The sequence below is a fragment of the Penicillium taxi genome, assembly GCF_028828555.1.
Source record: "Penicillium taxi strain IBT 34144 chromosome Unknown utg000004l_segment0_segment0, whole genome shotgun sequence".
In the NCBI taxonomy this organism is placed as follows: Eukaryota; Fungi; Ascomycota; class Eurotiomycetes; order Eurotiales; family Aspergillaceae; genus Penicillium; species Penicillium taxi.
Genome location: NW_026643206.1, coordinates 3,234,629 through 3,246,719, shown reverse-complemented (window position 1 = coordinate 3,246,719; position 12,091 = coordinate 3,234,629). Strand labels below are relative to the sequence as shown.

General features: G+C 46.6%; 6 protein-coding genes across 6 annotated transcripts; 1 reads left to right on the top strand and 5 right to left on the bottom strand.

The window, feature by feature from the left end:
- Window positions 1-30: 30 nt before the first annotated feature.
- On the bottom strand, window positions 31-1,975 carry N7495_006136 (transcription factor domain-containing protein; the record flags this gene model as incomplete). Its single annotated transcript, XM_057208787.1, has 3 exons — window positions 31-692; window positions 742-1,828; window positions 1,889-1,975. The coding sequence occupies 3 exons, from the start codon at window positions 1,973-1,975 to the stop codon at window positions 31-33; spliced, it is 1,836 nt and encodes a 611-aa protein (XP_057062561.1).
- A 185-nt stretch (window positions 1,976-2,160) lies between these two features.
- Window positions 2,161-3,364, bottom strand: N7495_006135 (uracil-DNA glycosylase; the record flags this gene model as incomplete). The annotated part of the gene is made up of 3 exons (XM_057208786.1): window positions 2,161-2,439; window positions 2,537-2,924; window positions 3,003-3,364. 3 exons carry the CDS (start codon window positions 3,362-3,364, stop codon window positions 2,161-2,163), a joined length of 1,029 nt encoding a protein of 342 aa, XP_057062560.1.
- Window positions 3,365-3,603: 239 nt separating this feature from the next.
- On the bottom strand, window positions 3,604-4,860 carry N7495_006134 (uncharacterized protein; the record flags this gene model as incomplete). The annotated part of the gene is made up of 3 exons (XM_057208785.1): window positions 3,604-3,931; window positions 4,003-4,439; window positions 4,510-4,860. The coding sequence occupies 3 exons, from the start codon at window positions 4,858-4,860 to the stop codon at window positions 3,604-3,606; spliced, it is 1,116 nt and encodes a 371-aa protein (XP_057062559.1).
- A 48-nt stretch (window positions 4,861-4,908) lies between these two features.
- N7495_006133 (Protein disulfide isomerase) lies at window positions 4,909-5,325 on the bottom strand (the record flags this gene model as incomplete). Its single annotated transcript, XM_057208784.1, has 1 exon — window positions 4,909-5,325. The coding sequence occupies one exon, from the start codon at window positions 5,323-5,325 to the stop codon at window positions 4,909-4,911; it is 417 nt and encodes a 138-aa protein (XP_057062558.1).
- A 783-nt stretch (window positions 5,326-6,108) lies between these two features.
- atg22-1 (putative autophagy protein Atg22) lies at window positions 6,109-7,902 on the bottom strand (the record flags this gene model as incomplete). Its single annotated transcript, XM_057208783.1, has 2 exons — window positions 6,109-7,679; window positions 7,746-7,902. 2 exons carry the CDS (start codon window positions 7,900-7,902, stop codon window positions 6,109-6,111), a joined length of 1,728 nt encoding a protein of 575 aa, XP_057062557.1.
- Window positions 7,903-8,608: 706 nt separating this feature from the next.
- On the top strand, window positions 8,609-11,904 carry N7495_006131 (mediator of RNA polymerase II transcription subunit 14; the record flags this gene model as incomplete). Its single annotated transcript, XM_057208782.1, has 2 exons — window positions 8,609-9,280; window positions 9,331-11,904. 2 exons carry the CDS (start codon window positions 8,609-8,611, stop codon window positions 11,902-11,904), a joined length of 3,246 nt encoding a protein of 1,081 aa, XP_057062556.1.
- Window positions 11,905-12,091: the final 187 nt, after the last annotated feature.

Below are 12,091 nucleotides of genomic sequence, written 5' to 3'. Positions count from 1 at the left end.
TGGAGATGGTAAGCCACAGCCTTTCTAAGGTTATGATTGACTACCTCCATTCTCAAAAGCAAAGATAGGATCCCAGAAGTTTGTAGGGAGGGACAGATCCAAAAATTCCCCAAATAGTATATCAATGTCGGTAAATTTTTGCATCGAAATGTCTGTATCATTGATTGAAGGTAGATCACTAGCCATCGATATCTCGGCTGTGGGGAGTGGCATAGTTGAATCATTATTTATATGGTTTACCGAAGGGATTTCATTCGGATTTGAGAATCCAGGTGCTCTGTCAATCAAGGATGTGTTTTCAGTTTGCTGTACGGGTAAAGTCGGACGGTAGTCAATCTGTTGCAGTGCCTTACGACCTAGGCGAGCCATCGCCTCGGCAGCATACCAGGGAGAGCTGAGCTCTTCTAACAGAGAGCAGCATTCCTCCAGACTGGTTTTGGCCCGATTAAAGTGGGTGATCAGTTTACTGGAGCGGAGCTGACGATAAGATACGCCCATGGACAAAGAGATTGCATATGCAACAATGGGCAAAGGTGGCAAGTCGCCCGAGCATTCTGATGCAACAATAGACTGAATTCGGATGGCCGCAAGCCCTTGTCGAATTGATGAGATTTTGGTACCATCACTATGGTCAGTCAACTCACGTCGACAGGATAAGATCGCAACAGACTGATAGTACAATTCTAAAAAGCCTGCGTAAAATATAAGTCATATAGAACATTAAAGGCGATTGGAGCATACCCAGAATAGCAAAGTTCAAACTACCGTGAGAACATTCGGCCACAATATCTTCAAATGGAGGAAATCCTTCCTCCCAGCCACTAGTATTGGTGGCCGAGGGTCGATAATAGGATATGACAGTTGCAAGCAAATCTGAAATTGCAAGCCACACCCCAAACGCCCCAAGGGTCTTCCGATCATTCAAAGTTGGGGTTGTGATTCCAATGTCGCGGTCAGCCAAAAGAACAGGGCGACCACCGATACTTGCGTGCATCTTGTCCAATGTCCATAAGGACCAGAACAGTCTAACAAGGGGCTCCGCAGATGTCCTATCTGGTCTATCGAGATGCAAGCCTATCGTTTGGGCCTGATGTATTGCATGGCAAAGATGAAGTGATGCCGTTTCAGCTCCGTCGTACCCTTCACAGTGTAGAGACATCAGAGCTAGCACACGGATGCGGGTTAAGCGATCGGGTTCTAATTCAGCATCCATCGCAGCCCTGAGCCCCTTGTAAACTTCCGAGCAAAATTGACGCACCGAAAGAAGCGGCCCATCTTTCACCAAGCGCAAATAAGAAGCTGCCGTTGGGTCTTTGGCCGCTACTAAACAAATCGCTCTCTTGAGAAATACCGAGGCCAACTCTGTAGTTTGATGTTGCTCCAGAAGAGGAACAATATGATTGACCTTCGAGAAATATATTGCAGTTAGTGGCTCTCGGGTGGACGTTGGAAGCTGGTCACAAGCCCGCATTGCAAATGAATATCGATCATGTAGTAAGGATGTAACGACTCCACTATTCAAAGATGATTGACATGACTGCGTTGATATTGAATCTGAGCCGGTGGTTTGTTGGTTGCGAGGTATCCAAAGCCCTATGTGATCCCGACGGGGGATTCCAGTTGGTTCATCCAAATTTTCACGAATAAAAGCCTCTGGATTCAGATCCCCGACAAATCTCTCTGTAATAGGGTGATTTGCCAAATAGGGATATGTTGTATTTCTTGTCGCCTGCGAACGATCCAGATCATGGTCACCTCTAAATGTGTGCAGTGGACGGATGTATGTCTCTGATAGCTCTGAATTAGAATTGATATGTCGACACCGTTTCTTAGAACATTGGAATAGAGTCAGTATTGAATCATTGTTCAGTATTCAATTGATATATACCTTGCGCTGCTGACAAGCTGAACACGCTTTTAGGGCCCGAAGTCTACTCCGAGATTGAGGAGAGTCGACAAGCCAAGTGAGCTCCATTGGAATTGTTTTTTCCCCCCCAATTACAGGACCCAGGTACCCTGAGGTATCTTACATTAAGATGGAGTAATTCAGGAAGAGGTTTAAATCATGAAGTCTACCGCCTGGCAGTAATCAGCCCGCATTGGAATGTCTAATCGAGCTCAATCTTAGTTTTTATTTTCTCTTCTAGATTAGACATTATTTCAGATATCCTGGTCAGCTGCGACCAAGGCTTCAAGGGCTTCTGCATCATCAAACTCATCAAATTCAGTAGACGGCAGTGGCTTTGCGGGGTTTGAATCCGTCTCAGGACCAGCCTCGGACAGTACTTTCGTAATATTGGCCAAAGTCGATGAGTTCTCCTTGTTCGATATAGCAGGTGTAATCTTCTTAGTCGGTACCAGACTCCAATCGATAATTTCATCATCACCATATCGTGAAGCGAGCCAATCATTGCATTTCTTGAAGTGGCCGTTTTCAAACTAATCAACTGTTAGCGACCTATCCTTGTCACAATGAAGGATCACATACAAACCCACGATGGGCACTTAAGGGACTAGGGTGAACTGATTTCAATACACAGTGCTTCTCTCGGTTGATTTTGGCTACTCGTGTTCCAGCAGGCGTTCCCCAAGCAAGAAAAACCACACCACGAGTTCGTACTCGGGCAACAAGATCAATTGCCTTTTGAGTGAATTTCTCCCATCCCTTGTTGGAGTGACTATTAGCCTGATGAGCACGAACTGTGAGGCAGGTATTCAGCATCAACACTCCCCGTTCAGCCCATGGAGTAAGCAGCCCACTGTTGTTGGGTGGTGGTGTAAAGTCCGGATAATTCATCTTGATTCCTTTGTAGATATTGACCAGGGATGGCGGGGCTCGAGTCGGAGGTCGTACAGAGAAACACAACCCATGGGCTTGGTTATCATTGTGGTATGGGTCTTGGCCAATGATGACCACTTTTACACTGTGCAATGGTGTATGCCTGGACCTGTGCTTCTATTTAGCAGGATAAAAGTAAAGGGATGGCCTGAAGGTGGTATACCATGAATAAATATCCTCTTCTGGGGGAAATATCTTGGCCTTGGACTCCTTTTCTGCCTTCAGAAAGCGCTTCAAGTTTAAAAACTCGGATGTCACCAATTCCTCCTTGAGATGAGCAAGCCAGCTGACGTGCAACGTATCGATCTCTAACTGTAGCAGCTCCTTTTGCTCTGGAGTGAGAGATGCCACCCATTTTTCCTTATTGAACGAAGAGGGTTGAGTAATCGACTGAACTGTTTGGGTCGCGAGGGTCTTCGGCTTCTTAGGCGCTCCAAAGAAGGATGTAATGTTTCCATCTTTAGGCTTTTTGCTACTTGTAATGGTAGACGAGTCCGCCTTTCGCTTAAGATCGGGACTGGTCATGATTAGTGGTCAATGAGCTCCGTTAGAAGGGAAGAAAAGATGAATTTGAATCAATTAGAGTCAGCTCGGGCGGGATCGACGCGTCTGATTGAGACGCGTCAGATAAGATGAGTCAGATATTTAAGATATAGTTATCTACTTAGCATTAATACTAATTTTTACTGAAATTCTCATTCTCAAAATTGCATTTTAATTTGATAATACATGATACAACAACGCAATACCAGGAATCGCAGTGTTTACAACTCATCCTTCTCTTCAGTCTCGGGGACAGGAGCTTCCGCGGTCACATCCTCCTCCACCACCTCAGGCTTCTCAGCAGCCTGAGCAAACCCATCCACACCGTACTTGCCGTTATCCTTGATGAAAGCAACAAGATCCTCAACAGTACGAGAGCCATCGTACTCGATAGGTTGATCCTTTTTGCCAGCGGCGTAGAGCTTGATGGTGGGGAATCCGGTAATGGAATCGGGCACATCATTAGCAGTAGCATCGATTTTAGCTACAACAACCTGGTCCTTGACTTCGGAATACAAGGCAGCCAGTTCATCGTACTTAGGAGCAAGGCTACATACATATCAAGATTAGTATAAAGGGCAATATGTAAATGTAAAATGGTGAGACGACAAGGAACTTACGACTTGCAGTGGCCACACCACGGGGCATAGAATTCAATCAGGACGTCCTGGTCATTGTCAATGACGATCTCCTGGTAGCTACGACCCACAACGACAACGACACCCTCTTGGGTCTCAGGGATGGGCTCAGACTTGATGCTGGGCTCCACCTTCCCGTCCAGGACATCCTTAATGAACTTGCCGACGTCCTTGGCGTCGAGCTTCTTTGACTGGTCAAAGGGATATTTGGCATTCTTGGTGGTCTCCTGGATAGCAAAAGCGGGGAATTTCTCGGGCTCGAGGTTGAGGTTGCCAGCGTGGGCACCGAACAGCTTTGCGTCGAGTGTGACCACGTTGATTTCACCACGGTGCTTCTCAGCGATGGGACGGAAATCCTCAGCCAGCTTCTCGCGCTCCTCGGCGGTCTCGGCGAAGATGTAGGCCAAGGGAATGCCAGCCTACAGATATCAATTGAGATCAGCTCAAATGTTCAATTTGAAGATGTGGAATCATTTTTATTATACATACGGCCATATATTTAGAGTAGGTCTCAGGGCCAAGCTCGCCTACAAGAGGAGTGCTGGCAGTCTGGACCCACTTGAGGATAGACTCCTCATCCAACTTGCCGTCATAAACGGCCTTCTTCTCATCAAAGTCCTTGTAGAGAACAATTGAGGGCTGCTTCACACCCTCAGCCTTGGCAAGAGCGGCGTCGTTAGAGGCAGCGAAAAGGTAGTTGTCACGCTGGGACTCGGCAAATGAAGTGAAGCTAGTGTTGGTGGTCTTGTCATCGGAGGCTACGTAACCGATAATGACAATATTGTCGAGGATCTTGAAATCCTCTAAGTTCTCTTCGTTGACAGTGGAAACGGCGGGCATTGACTGCTTCGTCATGTACGAAACGATGCTATTATTGAAATAATCAAGTTAGCCAAGTTCACTTGGTGTAGGATATGAGGTTTCAAAAACATACGAGTCAGTGTTACGGGCACCTCCATATGGCTTAGGTGAGTCAAGGCCACGGAAGACCTTGAGGGTAGGGTATCCATCGACACCATAGGTTTTGCAGATCTCCTCCTCAGCTGTGCAGTCCACCTTAGCCAAAGGAATATCTTTACTCTTCAACTCTGTTGCAGCTTCTTCATACTTGGGGGCTAGAGCCTTGCAATGGCCACACCATGGAGCATAGAACTCAGCCAAGACCAGAGGATGCTCCTTCACGAAGGCATCAAAGGTCTCTGTAGTCAACGTGTGAACGTTTGAGTCAACATCAGCTGCAGGTTCTGTAGCATAGACTGCAGTAGCACCCAAGAGGCCCAGAACCAGAGGGGTGAATGAGCGCATTGTGATGAACTGCAAACAACGACACCTAGTGTTGTCAGCGAAATGAACGGAGGACGATGATGAGGAGATAGAGGTTGAGAGAGTAGAAGAATTACTTACACGAGCAGTTATTAGAAATATGATAAGAAGGAAAGATGGGGGAAAATCCTTGGAATATAAGCAAAGGGTTTTTGGGGGAGAGAAGTTGAGGACAGTTTGTTCTTTGCAGGGCTACGGGAGTGGACGCAAGGGCTTACCTCGGCCGGTACCTGAATACCTGAGGGGCGGGAAGTAAAGTACCGCCTTACTAAGTATAAATATTGTACCTAACTAGTAACTAGTTATTCATCTCTCTAAATGTATTAGAAATTAAACAATGAGAATTATACGACATGCTACTTCTGTTCAATCTGTTCTACCCTTTCTGTACGACAGTTGGTGACACCACAAGAATTGTCAACACCGTGGCTGTCATCAATATCTACTATCTACTGTATTTGAGAATGCAGGATTCAGGATTTGAAACAGTAGCTAGTATACCCTGGATAGTCTTACCTAGAGATTCACAGATGACCTCACTTTTACCGCTTTGAGGCTCTGACCAGCAAATCCATTGTTACGGAGTATATAAATAGATCTTCCATATGAAGTCCTTACATTCTTCCTAGGTCAATTTGATGGATAATTGGCATTAATGGATATCTTTTAATATGATAACCAAAATACAAAACATAGCCAATGTCATTTCATTTATTCAAAGGCTTCCAAGGTGAATGAAGTGGTACATATGAGTCGTGGATGCTGCTATTCTTCTGATGCTTCTGAAGCCTGCGTACTGTTAGCCTCATACTGAGGTCTTGCATTCAGTTCAGCTGCCAATGCAAGAGCATCTCGTTTCCCACGAGCAAGGTCCACAAGTAGCATCAATGGTAGTGGAAGGAAAATTAGGACAGCTAGAAAGACAAACGCTGGTCTGATGCCACCATATTTATCTGTAATAGCTCCAACAACAGCCGGTCCAAAGATACTGGAACCTTTGTCAGTAATCGAAAAAAGGGCGAAGAAAGCTGATTCATATCCAGGTGGTATAAGCTCTGCAAATAAGCTTCGGCAGTAAGACGAGAGTCCACCCATTACAAGGCCATAAACAGCCCCCAGCGGGTACATCTCCCATGGCTGTCGTAATCCAAGGCCTACACTCTGCACAGAGGGAAGAAATCCGAGGATGCCGTAAAGGGGAATCAGTTCGAATAAGATAATGCAGGCGATAATTGTCTGCGATGCGCTAAGATGAAGCAGCCGAGAAACATATCTCCAGGAAAATGCTCCACACACGCCAGCAATCATGACAATAACGTTGATCAAGCCCAGCGCTGCAGGCTTCATAGCGAGTTCTGTTTTCGCAAAAAGCACTGCTGTCCCACTGACAGTAGCAATACCGTCGCTGAGAAGGAACCAGGCACCGAGAAAGAGAAGAAGATCTTTCAAACGACTTGCACGCATAACAGTCTTTCCTAGAGATACCCATGCATAGATCATATAGGCTGCCCATGAATTGAGCGGCTTCCCATTGCTTAGAAGAGGTGGGCCGGGACGAGCGCGGAGCCATATATTAGCTGGGATAGTAAATACAAACCACCATAGCCCAATCATAAACATGACCAAGCGAAGAGAAAAGGTGGTTTGATGGGTAATCACAACGACGGCAATGAGTATTATCTGCAGGGTCACCGCCCCGATATAGCCAATTCCAATTCCAAAGGAAGATATCTTGGTGGATAGGCTGAGTTCATGGGAGGTCAAGTTTTCAGAAGATTCCAGATCACCTGAGCCAGACGCCAGTAGAGGCGTGGAAGAATCTGGGATTGATTGAGCACCATTTTCAGGTTGAACTTTCCGGCACTTTTCAAGTATCAAAGGGTGGTGACGAACAAGAACTGGTAAAAACGAGTTCAACATCACGAAAGATGCACCAAAACAAGTATTCGCAATTATCGCCAAGGCGGCGCCCAGTAAGTAAACTTGAGGGACAACAGCGAGGAACAACATGGTTGCGATAGCGCCGACAAAGGCAAATCCGACCAGAAGCGTTTTACGATAGCTCCCATGATCTGCTGCACCCGACATGGAGATGATCAATATAGCTTGGATCAGGACACTGAGGGAAAATATATACATGGCGAAGCTCGCCGTGTTGATCTCTGCACCAAGGATGAAGATTATGCACTGGCCAGTATCCGCACCTTGGGCCTCATACCCAGCTTGTTGATCGATTTGTTTGGAGTGCCATGTTGGGCTACATGGCGTGGTTTTATCAGATAACAGAAAGCCCCGATCGCGTGCCATTTGCTCCAAGGTGATAGGCAGAAATGAGCCTGTTGATTTCAAAAATGAATATCAGGGATAGATAGAGTTAGAAGTAAATATAAAGATATACACACCCATAGCACACACAGTAAACACCTCGGCCGCCCAGCCATAACAATACCAGCCAGCAAGCTCCATCTTGCTAGTATGACGAGTATCATCTCCTTGGTAGAGAGGTTTTGGCCCGTCTAGCATGTTTGCTTCCTCGTACTGGCTCGTAGTGGCCGTCATTTTTGCGCTCCTCTCAAGGAGTTCGGTTGATGGATAAGGGTGGTGAGGTCATGTCTGTAACGGAAGTAATGAGAGTGTAAATATTCTCACCGCAAGTTGTAATCAATACAGCAATCTGACAGTACCAACTACTATAAGGCAACAAGGCATAAATACAAGGCGGTACGTGCGCCTTCGCGCTTTCAACTCTTTTGGCACTTCGCAGCCTTGAATATCTTGAATTTTCACACCTTCCCCTCATAACCTTAGTTTTTCATCTTGAACTCCCACCTCTTGGCTTCCTTTAAATTATCCCCCCCATTCCAAATAACCTCCAACTCCCTCGTCCGTGACCCTCCTCCGAAGCGCTCTCAATATCTGATTGCCGGCGCAATCAGGTCGGCCAATTCCTCCAAGTGGTTCACCCTCAATAAATCACTTCTCGAACTGTCAAAATTGTCAAAATTATTCAACAAATTCCCATTCGGAATCTGAGCGTGCATCGCATTCCTTTATTATGATCGTGGCCATTGTTTTGCATGGCTAGTGAGACGTATTGGGCTGAGATCTTTTTTCTCATTCGGCCTTCCATTCTCAGCTTCCCTTCCTACTTCCGGCGCCAGCTGATTCGTGTTCAGGGCAGTGACTGTATCAGGTTACCTGTTCTGTGCCGTACAGAGCGCCCTGGAGGGGAAGGCTCAAAAGAACTGACCCGCCCTTTCTAGACATGCCAGGCGTCATCATGGAAGCTGCCAGTGAGACTTTGCGTAATCAGGGCCTTGGTGTGGCACTAGGAAATGTGTCTAACTCGTATGGTGGCAACGATAAAGCCAGTCAACTCTCTGATTCCGTCAATGGCCCAATCCATGTCAATGGTGCAAATATGAATGATTCGATGGCACCATGCAAAATCCCAGGAGATAATACAGAGGCCAAATTCAACCTACCACATATCACTCAAGGATTCTTTCCATTCGGAACACTCGTGAATCGAGCTACGCAACAATGCTGGAATGAATTTTCCGAATTGATCACGGAGATATCTACCATTCAAGTTCCTTCTGAAGGCCCTACCCAGCCAGTCACGAGTGGGAAACCTTTCGGCAATCAATCTGACGAAAATATCCGAAAAAAGGTTCGGATCATGGAATTTGCGAACGCTAAACGGAGTGAATTCATCAAGCTCTTAGTTCTCTCTCAGTGGAGTCGACAGGCTGCGGAAGTCAGTAGGCTGATCGACATTCAAGGCTTCATTCGTACGCGCCATCAAGCCTACGAGGCAGCAGTTCAGTATGTTGGTGAAATGAAACGGGATCTTGTTCGGGCACAAGTGGCCAATCCTGATCTGAAAACGGCCCTCGAGGTGCTTTCAAAGGGACGGGTCGTAACCCTACCAGATGTAAGTTGATCCTGGTGGTTTCTAATAATTTTTCTAACCTTTGATCGCAGTTTGGCTACAAGCCACCCAAACCGCTAACAGCGCGGGCTACCCTCAAAAAATTACACAAAATCAACCGCATCATCAGCGTTCGATTGGCAGTTTACGACCAAATCCCACCGTCCCTACAAAATTACCGTGTCCATGACGGCCGTGTCACGTTCATAGTTCCAGGGGAATTCGAGCTCGATCTTTCTGTTGCAGAAGAGGCAGAGACTTCCCAATTTTTTTTTGTGGACATTCGTTTTCTCTTCTCACCTTCATCACCCCTTCTTAAAGGCGCGATACTCACTGAGCTTGAATCTAAAACCAATGAAATCCTTCGTAATAAGGGCCTCACAGGAGGATTTGACTTTCTTCACGGGTTAGTTCTGACTACCAAGGTCAACACCCTCTTCAGACAAGCGGTTGACTTGGCACGTGGTTTGTGGTTGGATTCTTTGCGAATCGAAATGCTGCATCGAACCCTTGTCGTCCAATACTGGCCAGCGAGTACAGGACCGAAGAGCTGGATTGAGATCGGTGTTCAAAGATGTCTAAAAGGTGGTACCGGCGATGCCAGTGGTAAAGTTTCTCGCGTAGGTCTTCGCTGGATGCGGGATGGTCAACAGGCAACCATGGATTCTATCCGATTTGATGTGAACGACCTCTCTATGGAGCGTATTTTGCGAAGCGTTATTGCATTGCATACGTCGCATATACTGTCCACCGCATATGCCTCCTTGAAAAGGAATCTTTTATTCTTCAATCGCGAGTTATTTCTACAGGCTCATTTATCTCGATCAGACCCTGGGGATTGCTACCTCGACATTCAGTTAACACCCTTCCGATCCCTTCGCGTCTTTGTCGAACCTTCATCGGGGACAATTACACTTTCTGGTACACCTAGTGTGATGGATCGCTCGGAAATCGAAAGAGCTTCGACCAAATCTGCAATTGACGAGCTTCTTTCTCGTGTCACACGGCTCCGTTGCGCTACTGCAGTGGACGAAATAGAGTCTGTTACCAGAGCCCTCGGCCTAGATATTGTTAGTCAGAGAGTGTTAGGACTTGACATTCGCCGATCATTTCCCTCCAGCACTATCCGATCCTTATTCTTCACTCACCGGCTTTGGGACCGCCGCTGGGTTGCTGCCGCCACGAGTAGTATGGATGGCGACAAGTGGTGGCTGGTTCAAACTCTGGCATCTGAGACTTCACGCGAAGTGTCCTTCACTTCCGTTGGATATAACTCACCGACACATCGATTAGCTCATCCTATCAGCAACACATTGATACCCTCACATCGGCGATCCGACTACTCTTCATGTGCGGAGTTGGTTCATGGTCTGACAGGGGTCTTGGCTATTTATGCTAACGCCCGGTGCCTGGCAGACTTGCCAAATGTGAATTTATATCCACCACTGGAGAAATTGAAGTTAGGTGCAGATCTTGAAGTACCGGATTTACTCTTTCAGTACAGGCAGTCTTTACTGCCACCCGCCTTTCGGATAGCATTGCCCGCGGGGCTCAAACAAGGTTCTTATCTTCAAGAAACTGTTCGCCTCTCGTTCCACGGAATAGATCAACAGAGTCAATCCGCAGTCTTGGTAGCCCATGGGAGTCTGCGATACCGCATAAAATCTCTATTCCCTCTCATTTCCAGACTTGATTCTTCCATTATTATGAGCCCTAATGGCGGGAACTTCTCGATACGCCTACTTGCTCCCGCTGGTCAATGCGTTATCATTGGCATATTTGAACGATTACAACGACTGGAGTGTCTTCTCTCAATATTGCAATCTCTGATAAAGAGAGGAATGGTCCCGCGGTCATTTTCTTGGTCCCAGATTGCATTTGTATACGGCCCTGAGAGAAAGCTTTCTGGACAGTTTAAAATCGACGTTTCAGGGCCTTCTTTGTCATCCGACATTGATATCGCTCGTGCCCTCTCCAAGCCTGATCCTCTTTTCCGCTTGCAACTGCGGGTCAACTTCGATAGTCCAAGTCCCCACCGTCGCATTCAGGAGTCACTTGCCGTGGCTTTGAATACTCAGTCGAACGAGATGGGAATAGATACCACGCTCGGTTTCATTTCAGATACATTCGTGGTATTGCAGTCTTTGGATCAAATTACCAAACCCCAAACAGGATCCTCTCTGGTGATCGTCACCACACGGCGCCCGTCTGTGTTCCTACTTCACTATCCTCAAGTCAATTCTCGCTTCCAATTATCCGCTCGTGAACGGCAGGACCGCATGGTGTGGCTATTAGAAGACATCAACAGACCTAATTCGGCCGAACGTGGTCAAGTTGCAACCATAGTGCGCGAGAAAATCTACAATTCTAAAGGCGATGGCTGGCAAGGCCTAGGGGACGGTGCCACTTCTTCACTTGAAACGGTTGGAAACCTTGTGTCTGAGCTGCATACTTGTCTGAGTGCTTGTCCCGCGGACCCCAACTGGCAATCAGAGAAAGAAAAAGGCGAGCATGCTGTGACCGCGCAGAATTCTCAAGATACATTGGTAACATCTACTATTAACCCAGGGATTGTGCAAAATTCTGCTCCTCTTGGCGGCAAGTCCGAGGTGATAACGATTGACTAGTATTCCTGTAACCGTTGGATCGTGGTGGGAAGACCAGACCATACATACTGTCTTCTCTTTGTAACTGTATTTCTAGATCATCAATCATCGATATGAATTAGCCATCCTACGCAGTTTATAAGCATTATGATATAGCATTTATTATTGGACGAGTAGATAGGTAGACATATATTTACGTGCGATAATA